General features: G+C 44.7%; 1 protein-coding gene across 1 annotated transcript; it reads right to left on the bottom strand.

Moving 5' to 3' along the window:
• Positions 1-272: 272 nt before the first annotated feature.
• On the bottom strand, positions 273-18,800 carry HSDL1 (hydroxysteroid dehydrogenase like 1). Its single transcript, XM_064488922.1, has 5 exons — positions 18,706-18,800; positions 9,998-10,229; positions 8,868-9,313; positions 8,442-8,669; positions 273-3,067 (listed from the first exon to the last, which is right to left on the bottom strand). Exons 2-5 carry the CDS (start codon positions 10,215-10,217, stop codon positions 2,969-2,971), a joined length of 993 nt encoding a protein of 330 aa, XP_064344992.1. The 5' UTR covers positions 10,218-10,229; positions 18,706-18,800; the 3' UTR covers positions 273-2,968.
• Positions 18,801-18,837: the final 37 nt, after the last annotated feature.

Genomic DNA, 18,837 nt, shown 5'->3' with positions numbered 1-18,837 from the left:
AGCCAGACTGTTAGGAACAGAGGTAGGCTAGCGAACTGCAAACATCCTTGTCATGTGATAGTGAAGTCCAATGCTGGGGAAAAGGAGACTGCTGCCAGCTTCTGAGACCCCCTATAAACTGCAAGGGGGCTGAAGTGTGATGGAGAGGTGGCTTGGAAATCTACCAAGAAAAGGCTGGGAGCTCCAGGATCCTGGTCCAATGGTTTTCCCCCACCCCAGGCTCTAATAACTTTCGAAACTCACGCTTCACGTGTATAATAAAGCATGCACGATTCCATGGGAAGATAAATCTTTATTCAAACTAAGTGCTAAAGAGTCACAACCTGAGCCAATACTGAGTCAGAGACACAGAGAGCCTGGTTTTGGAGGGTGCACATGTCAAGCATGATGACCCCAGTTAACCCTCTGGTTCCCAAATGTGACAAGATTTTAAGCAATTGAGGTTAAAACAAAACAAAACAAAAAAAGACTCCTCAAAAGAGCTGTCTCAACTGGCTGTCTCCCTTTTTCTTCCCAATCTTTCTTGAACCCACTACCTTTCATCCCCATCACTCAAGGAAAATAGGTCAGGACAATTGGTCAGCAACCCCCATCTAGCCAAGGTCAGTGACCAAAGTTAGCCTTCCTCTTACTCAACCTATCAGGACAATGAGAGCAACAAGTCAACTTGGTAGTTTCAAAAGATTCATCAGACACTTGGTTATGCACAATCTTCTTAACTCAATCACCCGCTTTTAATGAACTACTATCACAGGTGTTCTGAGATTAAATTAATTTTCTGTAATTTTAAAATAATTATTTCTAAAGGAAAAAAATGTATCTTCCCAAAACAACCGGTTTACAAACATATGGAGCAAAACCTCTTCCAAAGGAAGCAGAAGCAACTGCTTTTATTGTTAAATTTTTAGGTCACAGGTTGTTTCAAAGGTTCTTATTTCCCACATTCTAAATAAGAAACCCCATCTACAGTGGTCCAATGAGCTGAGAAAGATAAAACCAAAGGAAGAGTCTTGGTTTTGATCTTTTACTGACTTGCACCAATCAGTATATTTACATACGTCCTGCCAAGTAGAGAATTTTAAAACTGACATGGTTTACTGAGTCTCATCATAGAACAATGATTCAACATCTAATCTATAAATATAAGACACTGCTGTACCACATAACACCGTAGATACAAAAATGGTATTTTTACATAAAGTTGCTGCTTCTTATTACACATCAAAGTTCAGGTCATAGTGGCACGAAGTCTAATTTTCTCTAGTATTAATGACCATAAATTAATTGTTGGGTGGGGGGAAATGCCAAATACAACAAAATAAAAGCTTCCAAGCTAACTCCATCAAAACCTTCAGTTCTACCGGGTATCACTAGTGTGTAAATTTCCACACCTAAAGTTCTTCTTCTTATGTGATGAAAGCCTGATTTGTAAATGGAAGAAGAGATTCTGAATTTAACCGCTGATCTTGAGTCCAAGTCAGATCGGGAAACAGAGATCTGAAAATACTAAGTCATATCTGGAAGTATCAATGTCACTGACGAAACTGTGGGTGTAACATAAAAAGCATGCTTAGGCCTACTTGTAATGGAATATTATCTCAGGAGAAAAGATTCCATAAAAGTACTGATTTCAATTTACTTATTTTTGCATCAATGTCATAATATTAAACTCTGAATTTTAAATTTGCACACATTGTCACATTCGTATAGTGATTTACAATTCTCAAAGCACTAAGTATGTAGTTGGTCCTCAAAAAATGTTTGGCTTTATAGGACCTGAACCAAAAACATTTCACAACAGGTTTCAGGGCTCACCCACATTTGTGGTGGATTGTGCATCGTCATCTTCATACCAATAAAAGTATTCACTATAATGCATCAATCCATTACACAAACCAAAAATGAGCTTCTAATGTATTTCATCAGATACAATACATCATATCACACCATAATTTGTCCATATTTTAACTACTATTCCATGAATACTTGTTTACACCAATGCTACTGATATGGAAGAATATCACATAGAAAAGTATTTGGAAACCAGATATAACACACTCTAAAGGGCTAAATTTCAGTTATAAAATGGGTCATAGGCTGAGAAATCACTACTTCTCCATAATTATAAATCAGGAGACAACTGAGGGTCAACCATCACCTGTCCAAATCTAGGAATGAATGAATTCCATAAGAGGTTAAAAAAAAAAGACACAAGTAAAATTATAGATGGCAAATCTACAGCACAAAATTGGATAGCCTTGTTTAATATGATAAGGAGTAATCTAGAATTTGAATACCCCCTTAAGGTTTCGCATTAAGCCATCTTAACAAGAAATATTTTTTAAAGTAACTCACCCCAAAAGTTGCCCAGGTGCACACAACATATACACATATATGTTCACTAATGAAATATCAGTTGAAGAGCAGCATTTCCATACACAGACAGCCAAACAACTAGAGCTATACAATATAATACACACTGATTTCTACAACTAGACCAGAAGCCTTACCTAGAAAATAATGCATTTAAATAGTCTTTCCTGATGAACATTTGAAAACCAATACTATAATTCACCTACTGAAATAGATAATTTCCCTTAGGAAACAACATCTGAAGTTATAAAAGCTGACAAGTCACATTATATTTCAGTATCAGACTGCTGTTTAGCTCCTAGAACAACATAAACTACACAACTTTTGAACGGCTTAGGGGAAAAAAGCATCAAAATTTAGGTTTTCTTGACCAGTGCTTGTGCCTTGGTGGTGATTTATTCTGTGCCATCCATGTGGCCCTTGAGGTTTTTCACAGCATTCTTAAAAGCATTATGTATGCTTTGCAAATGATGAGTCAACAGTATGCTAAACGATCAGGAATAAAAGCAAATGTGGATGATAAATGTGTTCTTCCAAACGTCAGAATACTGCAGGTTCTCAAGAGTTGGCAAAACTTCCCAACCATCGTCCAGCTTCAGGCTTTGCAGGACAAGGCCTCCTTACGTAAAGAACGATTGAGAATGTTTGCTCCCCACACCCAGAGCCATTCAGGCATATACTGTGCAAAAAGAAACTAAAATGAAAGAGAAAAAGGTTAGAAGGTTAGAACCCAAAGCCACTGACAACGAAACACACAGATCAGCAATGATTTAAACCAACAGAGATCACCCACCAATCATATTAAATACGAAAAATGAAACCACACCCTTTGTCTAATGAGGCTGGACAGACCTACACACAGCAATACAATTCCATCTTTATTTAACATGATTATGAGCAGCAGGTCATGTGGTTAAGAATTACCAAATTATCCCAGAAATAAAAGGCAGGTGAAACAGAAAAATGCATACATGGTTAGTATTGTGTGAGAAAAATGGGGTTTGAGGGGCAGGATGGAGCTAAGTTAAACAAAAGAACTGAGTCAAAAACACCACGACCCTGGGAGAGTGTCCTGAGCTGTGATGAGGAAAGCTTGGGGATGCAGGGGGGATGTCCCGCTGATGGTGCTCTGCTGCAGGCCAGGTCACCCCAGGGGACATACAGCAACGTCCAGAACATTATAAGAGGTCACAACTGGGATGGTGGTGTTACTGGCATCTAGAGCGCAGAGGTCAAGGATGCTGCAGAACATCCCAGAGTGCATAGGACGGCCCCACAACGAGAAACGACCCCACTTCTACGCCAATAGTGGCCAGGAGGAGAAACCCTGCGCAAAACTGACAGGTCTGTCCAAGACTGAGCGAACTAAGTTAACACCCTGGACATTAAGGAAGGGAAAGGGACAGGCCCCCAGCAAGGGATGAAATGCTAGCCTTGAACAGAAGTGTAGGAACACAGGTCAGCCCACATTCTCCTTAAGAAACAGATCTGGGTTACTCTGCAATTCCAGGAACCACAGTGGACACGGAGGGGGTCCCAATACCATGAACTGTGGGGTAAGGGTCCTGGACCCACCACTGTTCCCAGGTTCCACAGAAGGCCCAGCTTAGCCACCATGGAGACAGGAGTCCCATATTTGCCCTGGAGCCGTGAATAACTTTCTGTAAAAATAACTAAGATCTCTTTGGACCTCTTTTTAAAGGGCCAGGATTTCGTGGAAAAAATACCCAAATACTCCTCCTTAGAATCACTGTCCTAAAAGCAAAAGGCTCTAAATCCAAGGAGATAAGACAAGTCAGCATACGGACCCTGAGGAAGACCCCTGACACAGGCTAGATAATCGGGTCCCCCTCAAAGGGATTTTTTTTCAGTATTTATTGAGTGGAGAAGGAATCAGCATCTAGAAATCTGTTTGCTTTTCATTTCCACTCCTGGGCACTGTCTCCTGCAGAGGGACCAGCATCAGTGTGTGCTCCCCGTGTTCCAAGGTCCAGCAGGGGAAGGATGGATGAATACGCCATCCCCCGCTCGTCCCAGTGGGGCGGCAGCACCCTGGGCAGCAGGGTGGGAAGAGCTAACGGGAGAGGAGAGACCTGCATCCTCTGGGTGTGGATGGACCCATCACAGGGGCAGAGCCAACGGCCTGTTAAGATAAGGAATGCCAAGTCTGCGGGCTCTGGGAACTGCAGGAAAGCCAGAGAGGGAGAGGAGGGCTGGGTTTCAGGCTCCACAAGGCTTTGGGTATCCTCAGGGGTCCCCCCTAGTGTGTCCAGCCTGCTCCTCCTCCGCACCAGAACCCCGACAGTGACTAATGGGAGGCCTCCCAGGGACCCGGTTCAAAGGGAGGTGGGGGTGGAAATCCACAGTGAGTGTTGACGCCCAGCTTGTTGGAAATGTGCAGAGCAACCAAAATACAGATGCCACACACTTCCCAGAGACTGACCAGGTGGGACTGAAAAAGGTAAGAAGTAAATAGGAATGGAGAAGACCCTAAGAACACGAGCTGCATCCTTAAATGGGAGTATCCAAAGACATAACCAAAGCTGCTGTCAAAGTGTGTCGTTAGAGGTCCCCTTCCCAGCCAGCATGGGAGACGCACCGCGAAGAAGGGCTCTACCCTCCAGCACAGCCAGGGGCCTGCCTCCCTGGGACCCCCAACCCACATCTCAGTACGCAGCCCCCAGGCTTTCCCATTCCCACCCAGCCCTACCTCTGCCCTGAATGCCTCTTTTCTTCTTTTTTTTCTTTTCCTTTTCCAATAGCAAAACACATGCAGAGTATATGTGAATGAGTACATCAGAAGTAGGTAGGAATTCAAAACAGACTGGGAGCCAGTCCAGAGAGCTCAGGCCCCCACTCTGCCCCAGCCCACCCAGCAATGGGCACCAGTCCTATGTGCATGAGCCAGATTTTCTAGTCAATTTTTAATTTTTTTTGTTAAGTTTTTTCAATCAAACACAAGCATGTTTCTGGTCTTTATGTCAAGTATCACGAATGGAAAGCTTCAACGGAAAGGCTCTTTTAGGGTCAACTTGTGTGTTCCAAAGCCAACGATGTAATACTGCCCAATGCCACTTGGAAAATGAGGAGAAACACTCCCAAATCACTATTGGTAACTAGTTAACAATTCAAGTAAATACATTTGACTTCTTTGAGCTGTTTTTTAAGCCCAAATCATTTTTTCCCTATCTTGGTTGCAAATCATTATTAAGACATATTAAGACAACTAGTTTAAAACATACAAGACGCAACTGCTGAATTATACGAATGGTTACTGACTGAGCAAGAGTCGTGGCTGTGTGTCAGTTCTGACACCGACCCGCCTTAGCCCTACTGCTGCGCAGACATCTGGAAGGAAACGGGGTCGGGGAAGGAAGCCTGAGGCCAGAGGTGAGGGGTGAGGAACGTGCTTCCCAACCTTCGTGCAAGCTCACAAAAAAATTACCTCTTCTCACCCAAACTTAGCAATGATTGCTGAATACACTCCATTCTCAGTATGACATTGTGAAGACACGGGAGAGGCCATCTTTGGGGCTTCAGGAAGGATGACCCACAGGTAAGAGAGCCAAGTGAAAAGGCACACGGACCGATGTCACCACCAACTCTCAGCCCATCACTCACTGGGGGCTCCCCTGCGTCTCCCTGTCCCTCCTCCTCCAGTATGACTGCGAACCTCCTCACCCCCAGCTCAGCTCGCCCTGACCAGACCCCCATTTCACGGGCCAGCAGACAGGGTCCTTCTGCTTCCAAGTGCACTGGCGGCTCCCCCTCTGGCTCATGGCTTTCTACCTGTTTCCAAGTCCACATCCCACCCCCCCTCCACTGGGCTCACCAGCCCACCTCCACTCCCGGGAACCACGCCTTCTTTCTCCGGTCTTTAAGCTGTCCTTCCCCAGGTGCCCCTTTCCTCCAGCATGTACTTACAAGCAAGTTGCTGCTAACTTCAACAGATAACTAACAAATCAAACCCCTTCCTGGGACCCACTGCATCTCTCCCACCAAGCGCGCAGCCTGATTTCTCGAGCATGCGCCCATCTTCCCCACACTCACCTACTCGCTGTAACCTGGTTGCTTCCTAAAACGTCGCCAAAACTGCTTTCATCAAGGTCACCAAAGATTTTCAAGACTCTAAACCCAAAGACGTGTGCTGGTCCTTATGTGACAGGACAGCTGATATCACGTGACACTGACCATCCTCCCCTCAAAGCCATCACTGCCCGCAGCGTCCACGGTCCACTCTCCTCTCTGACCTCCCTCCGGCTGCCCCTTTTCCAGGCCTTCTTCCCGGTCCCCTGGAATGCTCCCTGCAACCCTGACCAGGCTGTCCTCCCCTACACCCTCTTCGGGTGCTGTCCCCACTCTGCGGCTCACCCTCCAGCCAGACACCGGTGACCCTTGAGGCTCTGACTCCCATCCAAGCCCCCGACCTGTGCAGCTGCCAATGCCACTCTTCTTAAATCTTACCTAGAACCTTAAATCCAGGTGTAAAACTCTCATGGTTTCTCCCCAGACCTGCCCTCTTCCTCTCGTGTTCCTGAGTAAATAGTGCCCCTAGTTTCTGAAGCCAAAACCTGAGACTATGTGTCGTGTCTTCCTTTCCTTCCACCCTTCACACTCGGTCTATCACCACATCTTGTCAAGAAACAGTCTACCATTCTTATTTAATTCACATCATATTAAAGGTACTAACGGGCCTCAACAGCACAAGACAAAACCTGAGGGGTAAGTCTGGCAAAGCAAGCTTTACACCATACGTGTCACAGGCTAAAGACAGAGAGAGGACTGAAATCCTGGCAGAAGTCAGATCCCTGCAACCCGTGCAAACTGCATCTGGAAGGAATGACAATGACAAAGGCAAATGGCAAAAGTCACCAGGGAAACCTGCTACGGACAAAACTGTGACTGATGAACCAGCCTCTGCTGTAAAACTGATATGGCTGAAAATAACTGAGTGAAATACAAACCAAAAAAAGGGGACAGTTTTAACAACTTTATATAGCAAACTGCTCTAGGAATTAAATTCTGTTTAACAGAATTTCTTGGCAGAAAAAAATACATTCTCAACAAAAGTTCATCAATGTGAATGAAGTTTGATTGTTATTAAAATGTTGGTGTTTTATAAACAGTCAAAGTATCTACACATCCAAAACCAACCCTCATTACACCTTCCTTTCAAAGAGAACATCATGGTCAGTGGCTTCTAAAACTACATTTTTAGAAACAACCTCTCTGCTTTTCTCTAATAATTAAGGACCTAAAAATAACCAATTAAGTAAAACTGCTTCATATTAAAGAAATGTTTAGCTAAAAAATGTGGTAAAAGTGAACTCTATTGTGATTTACATATCTACTTATTTGATACTGGTAAATCTAATAACTTTTAGGCAAAGAGCCCCCAAAATATTTGGTATTTAAGAAAACTCTATGTCTTAAAGAAAAAAACAATTCTGAATTGGAAAACATCTACTTACTAACCATGTAAAGAAACACAAGTCTATTATAATAAACCATTATTCTCTTAACTGAGAATCAAAATTTCAAATATTTAACAAATTTACTCTTTAAAATACTAAAGATCCAAATCTTTGTCATGCCTGAACAACTTAAAAAAAAATTCTACGCTTCTTGAACAAATGAATCCAAGAATACACTGAAATACCATCTTGGATAAAATGAAGACCTATTTTATGGTTTTAGGTTTGGGGATCATACTGCTGATTTAGACACCCCCTCAAGCATGACTGGAATCTTTTTTACTTTGAAATTTCCGTATAAATACTTAGTATTTTTATACTGCTCCTGTCTACTTACATTAAAGCAGCAGATTTCATCTTCTAGATGAAAAGTTCATCTTTAATGAAAAGTTCATATAGATTGAACTTTTGAATGTTCTTAATATGTAATTCCACAAAGAGAATTTAGTGACTGAACCAGAATCATCAGGATTCAAGAACCAGAATTTACAGTCCTCATCTTTCAGCATGAGGCTCCAATCAGATTCCCCTGTATCGTTTAGAAAGCTTTAGGATGCATTAACCTAATCTCAAGAACTGAGCGCATACTGTTACCTGGATAGAATGGGACCAGTATCCTGTGGTCCTTTTTGAAATGCCAAGCGTAGAAACAGCATGATGTGCATACACTTTTGGTGAAGGCACCAACCATGGGCACTTGTGCAGAAAGCTGCCGGGTGTGGCCACGTTGCTAGCCACACAGAATGGGATTAGACTCTGTACAAAGATTCCTTTAGAGGCATATTCATACTGCAAGGCTCTGCTGAAGTGGTCTAAATAAGCCTGTTAAAACAGGAGGGGAAAAGACTTAATTCTTGGGGAACTCAGAAGAGATTCAGAAGAAAAAAGACTTATTGCCATTTCAAGAGAAAATACAGCATAACATGAGCTGCTGACCAAGAGCTCAACAAACTGGACCAAACCACTGAGGTAAACGTTCTCCTACCTCACGATTTCACTTTCCAATCAGTAATACATCACCTTCGATGCAGAAAACGCAGCCAGCTGGGGGGTTGGTTTGCAGCAGGAGCCAGACGAGATGGTGACGATGGCTCCCTTCTTCCTCTCCACCATCCCCGGTAGCACTATGTGGACCATCAAACTGGCTGCGGCGATGTTCACGTTTATGATGTCCCAGAGCGTGTCCTCAGAGACCTGAGTGAAATACTGAGGGTAGGGGTAAAACACGCCCACGTTATTCACCAGGATGCCAATATCTCTGTCTCTCAAGGCTTCTCGAATCAGGTCGTAGATCTCGCGGCCGCTGCTGAAGTCGGCGACGATAACATCGGTTTCCACCTTGTAGGTGTCAGCTATGTCTCTAGCGACTGTCTGCAATTTCTCTTGGTTCCGACTAATCAGGATGATACTGAGACCGCGGCTGGCTAACTCTTCCGCGTAGGCTCTTCCAATCCCATCTGTTGCGCCTACAGGACAAGCCAGGAAAAGTAAGCAAACTCATTTCACGGTGTGACCTTTAACATGGACTTTAAAAACCCCATTTCCAGGTTTAATCAGAGAAGGATTCACACTAGGAACAACCTGAGGTCTGTAGCTGATCAGTCCAGCACAAGGCCCAAACCATAATAAGGACTGACACAGGCTAGTCAAATGCTCTCCCAAACACCCTGCCGGGTAGAGGAAGAACTGTTTTACATTCACCATGTCAACTGTGAGACACGGTGGGAAACTATTTTCCAACTTATACCTGGCTTGAATGAGTGCCAGGAGGTACTTTCCTGGGAAACAATGATACACTGAAATGAAATTTAAGGGAAGCATTTCTGAAAGTGGTAACAGTTTATAAGGACACTTTCAAAACACAGAGCAAAAAGGAAAAGCAAGGGGTAGGAAGGTGGGGCTGGAGCAGGACTGACAGCAGGACGAGGCAGAATAAAAGGACAAAAATCACAGGAAAATTCTCCCAAGACAAGGGTGGTGAGAAACACAAACATAATCATCATGGAGGAAGTTTTATTTTTTTATCCCATGAAAACATTACATTAAATGGAGTAACTCCTTGAATGATGCATCCAACTTAAACCACAACTCTAACAGGAAAGATTTATTTCATTGCTAAATCAGGCAAGAATGGACATCTCACTTCTTACCGCTCACGACTGCCCATCTTCCATACTGCTTGATCAGATCTGCTCTGCTCACCAGGCGAGGGATGAAGTGCAGTCTGATCAGGCTGTAGAAGTCGCAGACGACGGTGATGCTTTTTCTGGCCGTGTACCAGGCTCCAACCAGGGCGAGAGCTTCCATGTAGCAGTTACAAGACCTGGCAATTTCCCTATACAAGAGGTAGAAGCTGTCAACGGCAGCCATGGCAACCTGCAGGTGGGGGCAAGAGAGAGGTGGTCTCTGCTTAAGAAGTTAAAGGAACATGCACAGTTCCAGCGAAGAAAGACATCAGAGGACATCAGCACTTATTATTGTGCATTCAAGTAACAGTAACTGTTCAAAGGCATGGAGTCCAGGGACCCAGTCAATTTTATGATTTCATTACTTCACACCTGTAGCTCAGAAAGTACTTTTTTTCAAAGAGATTAGTCAACGTAACTATCAAGAGTTACCAAATTGCTACCGAAATTCAGCCACTGTGCTAAATGCAGAGGATACAGAGAGAAACACAATACGCTCCGTGCCCTAGAAACCCTCCAGTCCAGCGTAACGGCAGGCACAGACTTTCTAATTCACATAATAGCTGAGAGGTACATTTATTTCTTTTATTTATTTATTCAAAAACTGGCAAACACAGAGGGCCCACTGTCCATGTTGAGACAACATAAAGGAAATAGAGGTAATATTAAGACAAGGCCTTGGACTCAAAGAGCTTACTGTCCATTTGCGACAAAACTAAGACCTAATAAACTTTAACATAAATTAAACATAAATGATACTAAGTGTAAGTAATATTCATGAATGTATATTTAAAAAGAGATGCTCCTCAAACTTCAAGAAATGATTTTCTCAAATGACAGTGGGGGGAGCACTCCTTCGTCTTGCTAGCATCATTTGCACACCATTCTCTCCGCCTGGCCCCTTACATCTGAGGAACGAAAAGCCCAATACAATTCTTACAAGTATCCACAGAGCAAGCAGCACCAGGCATCCCATGATGTTCCATGCACCATGACAGATGCTAAGGATTCAAAGAATTAAATAACTGTTACCTAGGGGAAGAGACAGACATTTCACAGAACAATTTTAAATGCCGTATGAACTGGTATATGTGAGCCTGGCATCAGAGATGACCCTGAAGAGGTAGAGAAAAGCCGGGCACGACCAAGGCTGATGAACTTCACCCCAGCCTAGACCTGGGGAGCCACTGAGGCCGGATCCAACTGTGTGTGCTATCTGTGAGGGACAAGGGGCCAAAAGCTCACAGTGGACTACAATTAAATGACAGGGAGCTCAGATGTATATGGACACAAGGATACAGCATTTAGTAAATAAAACAGATTTAAGCCAAAGAAACATTTAAAAACTTCTGGAAGTGGCCCCTCTCATAGAAATTGCATTAGGACAGAAAAAAAAAAATCCTGAAACTAAGAAAATCCCCAACAACATCAGCAAAAATTGGCATAAGCTTAAGGAAGAATAAGTGAAGTCCCTCCCACTCCACTGCAATGCAATTTGAGCTCAACCAAGTTGTGCAGAGTGAAAAGTAAACAGGAGAAAACAAATTCACCACCAGAATGGAACACACTGTGAGAAAGACCCTACACTGTGTCCGCAGGCACAGAAAATAATAAAAACTCTGAAACAGAAGTATGTATGTATCAACTATGTGTGTGGAGGAGATACATGAATGTGTAGTCCAAATTACAAACCAACAAAACACACAAAAGAAATATGACAGAAAACCGAAGAAACAGGTAGTAAGATTCCTAAATGCCCCACAATAAGGATGTAATCCCTCAAACAGCAAGTTTTATGTTCCAACCACAATTCTAATTAAGCTGATGCAGCAATAAATTAAAGAAATGTTTTTCTCAAATAACAATACAGAAGGTAACTCAAGGAGTCATCTTATTTCTGGTAAGTAAAGTGCTGTACACTTTGCAATTCTGTTCATAGAAACTTACCTCCTACGAAAAGAATGCCAAAACTGGTCATGAAAAGAAAGTATTACACACTTTATTAGGTACACAAACCAAATACTTAATAATATAAAAATGACATGTTCCTTTTGGGTAACTCTTCTTCATGGACCACACTGGATGAGACTTCTTAAAATACGAACTATCAAGATCAACGTGGTTTGGGCTGAAAATGCTTTTCTTTTCCTGATCAATCAACCACACTAGGGCAGTGTACTCTGGGAGCTGCTCTAAATCCTTTGAAATACGTTCAAAGTTAGGAGCATCCACCTCAAATCCATTTACTCCTTTTCTGCCGTGCACGCATGCCTCTCAAAGTTTCCGGACGTCAGTGATGAGGTAGTGGCGTGTCAACCCTTCAAAGGGTTCCCTGCTCCGCCACCTCCACACACAGCCGAGTCCCTGTGGAGGCAGGTGCTGGCCCGAGAAGCCCCGACAGGCACCGCATCAGGGCGGTCACATCACTGCAGGCCCCGAATAGTGCTAACTGCAAGATTCCCAGAGAAACTACGAAAACATTAGCTTCTTACAAGAAAGAACAGAAAAAGTGAGATTCCATGTTCAACCACCCTGAGTTGGGAGTTCCTGAAATAACTTTTTATAGGTGGACATGTGCCTTTTGTCATAATTAATCAAATACTAGGCCATGAGGAATGTGAATGCAAAAAATAACACCTGTATGCACTAGTACTTTTCTAACAAAATATAATAAAATTAGAAGTAACAAAACTATGACTCCAAAAAACTAGATACTTGGAATAATAAATCTATTCTTCAAAAGAACAGGTGGGTGTATATTCAAGATGTTAAAATACTGTCTTCAGTGAAAACCTGAATCCTGCACATCAAGGTCTAATGGACTACAGCCAAAGAAAACCGTGTGGGAAAATGAGCTCCAGGCGACGTGGGGGAAGGAGGTCGGGGGCCTCAGGCATCACCTCACCCCAGGGGGAGGCTGTGTCGAGGGGACACTGACCCCCTGCAAATACCACTTTTTTGCAAGAATCTAAGCATCTGTGAAGGAAAAACCTTCAGCAAAAGATGCTGGACCAGGAAGGCGTTTCCCGACTTCCCTGCTCCCACCTCTAACCATCCGCCTCCCTCTGCCTGGCTCTCTGCCAGCTCCGAGTCTGCAGGAATTCGCTACTCTGTCTTCTCTTAAGGCCAATCTGTGAAAACCCAACACGAAACAAATGCCTCTCCTCTGCCTCCTAGTTCAGCTGGGAAAATTTTAGATAAAACTAAGACCAGAGTTTTTAAAAGTTAAGAAAACACAAAAATCCGTATGCCGAGATTCCCTGCACGGGAAGCAAAGCATTTCCTGTCTTGGATGGAGGGAGGTACCTTGCACCTGTCTGGGGAAAGGCTCGGCTTGGAGGCGCCCCCTTTCCTGCACCTTTTTTAAGGAACATTTCATCAAATGGGACACAGCCCACTCAGAGGGCTGGGATGGAGATGGCGCTCCACACGGACCCCTGAAAGCCCAGAAGAGGCTGGGCCCCAACGGGACAGACACCCTTCTCCCCACCTCTCCCCAGGGTCCCCCTGGGCTTTCTCTGCCTCATCCTTCCCTCTCTGCCAACCACTGCCCTGTGCTCCAGCTGTGGAGCCCTAGAACTTCCGCACGGTGGCAGATGGCCCAGCTGAACACCTGGGTACAGGGCTGGCAGAGACGCTGGAAGGAGAGGTGGAGGTACTTGGTAATCAGAGCAGTAGGTTCATCCTTGGCAAAAAAAAGGTACCACTCTGGTGAGCGATGCTGACAATGTGGGTGGTTCTGCGTGTGTGGAAGCAGGCGGTATATCTCTGTACCTTCCCATCAATTTCATTATCAACCTAAACTGCTCCAAAAACAGTCTTAAAATAAAAACCTTTGAGATAACATCACAACTATAAAAGCATCATGGGAAAATTATGGTCAAAACCCCAAGAAGCAAAGTCACCTCTTCAAAGCACAGCTGCTCTGTCTGTAACATTATCCTGACCTATGGTTTAGCTGACTCAACTTTGCAGTGAAAAGGGCGATCAGATCTCATATAAAAACCTTCAGGAATCAAGAGGTCTGAGAGCAGTGTCTCGGCTGAAACAGACATCACCAGGCTACCCCAATGAATGACAAGTGGTGGGGGATGGTACAAGAACATCAGACAGATTGGCCAAAATGTTTTCAAAGAAAATTAAGCAAGTATGATGGGAAAAAGGCAATCAAGGCACCACCAAAAAAAGGTAATGGGGTTGGTAAATAATGTCCCTCCGATTATGTCCACATTCTGATCCTCAAACCCCATAAATACGTCACCCTATGTAGCAAGGGGACTTTGCGGATTAAGGATCTTGAGATGGGGAGATCATCCTGGATTATCCAGGTGGGTCCAGTGTGATCACACGTGTCCTTATCAGAAGGGTCAGAGTCAGAGGAGACGTGAGTAAGAAGCAGAGGTTGGAGAGAGTGCCAGTGAGATTTAAAGACCACAGGCTGCTGGATCTGGAGATGCACAGATGGGGTCACAGGTCAAGGAACGCAGTACCTCCAAAATCTGGCAAAGGCCAGGAAATGGATTCTCCCCAGAGCTTCCAGAGGTGACACAGCCTTGCTGACACCTTGACTTTTGCCCGGGGGGCTGACTTCAGGCTTCTGACCTCTGGAACTGCAAGAGAACAGCTGTGTCTTGTCTTAAGCCACTGAATCTGCAGCAATTTGTTACAGCAGTCACAGAAAATTAAGATGGACAGACAGTCAGTCTAGTTTTCAGGACAGTGAAGAGACAAGTTGCAAATCCTACAACTCCCCTTCAACCAGAACCTTCAAGTGTCTTCAAGAACCAGAAAGTATCTTCAGCGATTCCTCTGATCTTCGATTAGCCGAGGTGGTCCTCGCCATCCTCATCCACACCTGGCACTGCCTGGCTTTTCAGTAAAGATTCCAGGGTCAGGGACTTTCTTTTCATTAACTTTATTTTCATAAATCTTACTTCTTTCACACAGAGCCTGGACCTGCCTTGCTCTCAGCATTCAAATCCCATCTGTCCCTGCAAGACCAGCACAAATCCCATCCCTCCTCCCCAGCTCTGTCCCAGCACTGACAAGCAATGACTGCACACACCTGGCCCCGGCCCCTCTCCCCTCCTGCCCAGGTCACCGCACCCATCCGCATGAGCTCCCCTCTGCCTCTCCGGGCCATGCTGCCCTTCTGGCACTGCTCTGCCTTCTATTCAAGTGTCTACTCTATCTCTATCTCGTTCCCCAAATAGGCCCCTTGAGGGCAGAAAATCTAAGACTAATGTGTCTGTACTTTAAGAAAATTGAGAAATATACACAAAAGTTTTAACGCCTATTATGCACAGTTCAAAGAATAGACAAAATGCCCACGGAGCCACCCGACTTCACAAAAGCAACATCTCAGAAGCCCCGATGCTTCTTCCCTGATCACGGCCACTTCCACCACCCGGTGGGTATCCACACTCCTGAATTCTGATGTCATCATTCCCTGGTCTTTTTTTTTTTTTTAAATAGTTGTACTATTACCCCAGCATGGATTCTGAAATAATAACATTCCATTTGGCCTGAATGTGCCCTTTACATAAAGGAATCACACCGTGTGTACCCTTTGGTGACTTGTTCCTTTCACTCTGCATTGTGTTCCAGACTCATCCATGCATCCGGAGCTATACATTTGCACTGCTGCTCGATCTCATGGTACAAACACACCACGATTCATATATCCACCCTACTGCTGATGGGCCTTTGGGTTTTTCTTGCTGGTTTTTACTTTATAATTATGAACAGTGCTGCCATGACCACTCTCGGGCACGTCTCCTGGGCAATGGTACCAGTTTCTCAAAGGGCCAGGCCTAAGGGTCAAACTGCTGGGCCACAGGACATCCATAGTTTCAACCAGATGCTGCCCAAGCTGCTGAACCAACTTACATGCCCACCAGCAGTGAGTGTGAGCTCACACTGGCAACATCCAACAGTTCACCTGCTGCCAAAGCCTCGCTGGGAAACTGGGTCTCATCCTGGTTGTCATTTACATTTCCTGACTACTAATACGGCTGGCTGGCTCTCTTGATGTTTATGTGCTGTTTGTGTTTTCTCATCTATGAAGTGCCTGTTCCAAGTGCCTGTTTCTCGCTTTCGACCTTACTGCTACTGTGTCATCTTCTCCTTCGTTCAGAGTTATAAAAATTCTTTCTATATTCCCTTCATAGCACTTTTGATGAACTGAATGTCCTCATTTAAAAAAAATTTTTTTTAATTGAAGTACAGTCAGTTACAATGTGTCAATTTCTGGTGTACAGCACAATGTCCCAGTCATGCATATGCATACATATTGAATGTCCTCACTCTAATGAAGTCAAATTTATTCATTTTTTTCTGCATGGTTTGTGCTTGTAATGTTTTATTTCAGAAATTCCATTGCAACCCCAGGCCATAAAGATATTTCCCCATATTATTTTCTAAATTTCTTTTTTTCACAGTTTTGCTTTTCTGATGATTTAAGTCTTTAATCCACCCACAGCCTTATGATGCTGTGAAGCTCGGATTGCATTCATCTTCATTATTCCTCCTCAGCACCTGGCATGGTGCTGGGTAAACAATATTTATTTAATAAATAGAAGCAAATAATGCATTGTGCTCAAAGCTCAAATTTCACTCTTGGGGAGAAAAAACTTGAGAACCTTCTCAAACTCCCTATCAGCGCTTTGATAAAGTTATTATTGGTGTATCATGACTTCTTGGAATCTCCTTACTCTCCTTTGCCAATTTTTAGTATCCCACTAACCTGAACTGATAGGGTGCTGCATGGAGACAGTAGAACATGGGAGTTCTTGTCCAAGATCCAATACCCATCAGTTTCAGGTCTCCACATGTGCAGTGGGAATTAAAATAACACCACCACTCACTACTAGGTATAGACCTAAGATAACTGAAAACTTAGGCTCACACAAAAACCTGTACAGCTATGTTCACAGAAACAACCCAAATGTCCAACAACAGATGAAGGGATGAACAAAATGTGGTCTTTCCACATAATGGAATATTATGCAGCAAGAAAAAGAATGAAGTACAGGTACAAGCTACTTCCCGGAAAACCTTGAGAACAGCGCACTGACTGAGAGAAGCCGGACACAAAAAGTCACGTATCATACTATTCCACTTATATGAAATGTCCAGAAAAGGCAAAGAAACAGAGACAGAAAGTAGATTAGGGCTGCCATGGGACAGGGGAGTGGGAAATGGGGAGTGACTGCTAATGGGGTGGGACTTCTTTTGGAGATGATGGGAATGTTCTAGAATTAAATAGTACCTGGTGAATACGCTGCTATGAGCAGTACACTTTTAAATGGATAAAATGGTGAATTTTATCTCAGTTTTAAAAATCTACTTTAAAAATACCAATTTGTTGAACTCTATGCCCCTGGAATATTACTGTCACGATTACAACCACAGACTCTGAAAACAGACTTCCTGGATTCGAATCCAGGCTCCCAGGGGAAGAGCTGTGTGTGTCCTGGGTGAAGGTGAAGTTACTTCACTTCCTTGAGCTCTTCTTACATCACTGGTAAACATGACAATAATAGTTCCTGCCTTAGATTATAATGAGAATTAAATCAGATCATAGTATAAACAGAGCCTAGAACATAAGTGCTCAATAAACCTTAGCTATTAGCCGCTATAATTCAGTATTCAACGTTAACGACTGGCTATCTGTAGAGCTCCGGGTTAAAACTGAGAGCTGGCTTTCTGCAAAAGCTAAGTGCTTTATTCCTATCAGCTCATTTGTTCTCCCACCAACCTTAAGAGGTACAGCTTTTGAGTTGTGTTTGTTTGTTTGTTCGTTCTTGGGAGAGAGATAATTAGGTTACCTTCCCCCCATGGAGGTACAGTTTTAATCATATCCAGTTTACAGATGGGGAAACTGAGGCTTCCCCAGGTAAAGCGACAAACCCAGGACTCTGCAGCTATTAAGTGGAAGGTGGGAATTCAGATTGAGGTCTGTCATAGTCCACAGCCCTGGCTGGTGACCCTCAATGTGTGACCCCGAGGCGGGCATTCTGCTAGCATGAACACCCAGAAAGCTGCTGTGTTTGGCTTCGCTGGGCTGTGTCTGTGCTACATGTTCCTTCAGAAAAGCGACAGCCTCACTGGTCTCCAGAACCCCTCCCCTCCATCACCTGGCATGGCCCAACAAACGACCGCCGCTGGGGAACTCGTGGTGCCCTTTCTTCTAGAGCTCCCTTATTCTGAATTACTTGTAATTCAGAACAAAGACGACAACAACAAATCCCACTCGTACCAAGTCCTTTGCAGACGAGAATAAAGCACACAAAGGGGTCATTTTCAGAGCCTCGTGGGGAGCACCAGGGCAGGTCTGGGAAAGAGGGGCCCCGCGCTCGGGGTGGGTGGGGTCCCAGGTCCGCTGGGTCCTGGGGGGGGCCCAGAAGAGGGGGTTCTCTGGGGGTGCAACGCCGAGGTGGAGTTGGGGAAGGGGCGCTATTGGGGGACAGATCTGGAAGGAGGGGTGCCTGGGGCGGGGATCCGAGGGAAGAGAGACGAAGGGGCACGGGGTGTCCCGGCGCGGAGGGCACCGATCCCGGGGGGCGTGGTGGGGCACAGAGGGAGGGTCCAGGCCGAAGCCCGGCGGGCGCCGAAGAGGACCAGGAGGGCCTAGGGCCCGGAGCTAGGCGTGGGGAGCGCGGTACCTGCAGAGGCGGCGCAGTCTCGGAGCCGGTCCCGCCAAAGACGCGCGGCCGCCGCCCCCGTCACCACCGCAGCAGCTGCCGAGTACCGCGCCCCCACGTGACCCGCGCATGCGCGGGGGGCGGGGCCGTTGCGGGTTC

The sequence above is a fragment of the Camelus dromedarius genome, chromosome 9 (assembly GCF_036321535.1).
Source record: "Camelus dromedarius isolate mCamDro1 chromosome 9, mCamDro1.pat, whole genome shotgun sequence".
NCBI lineage: Eukaryota > Metazoa > Chordata > Mammalia > Artiodactyla > Camelidae > Camelus > Camelus dromedarius.
This window is presented reverse-complemented; position numbering and strand designations above follow the sequence as displayed.

Coding starts and splice junctions, on each gene's coding strand:
- HSDL1 (XM_064488922.1), bottom strand. CDS start 10,217: ATGGCTGCCGTTGACAGCTTCTACCTCTTGTATAGGGAAATTGCCAGG. Junction 9,314..9,997: donor AAGATGGGCAGTCGTGAGCG/GTAAGAAGTGAG, acceptor CTTGTCCTGTAG/GCGCAACAGATGGGATTGGA. Junction 8,670..8,867: donor CTGCGTTTTCTGCATCGAAG/GTGATGTATTAC, acceptor CTGTTTTAACAG/GCTTATTTAGACCACTTCAG.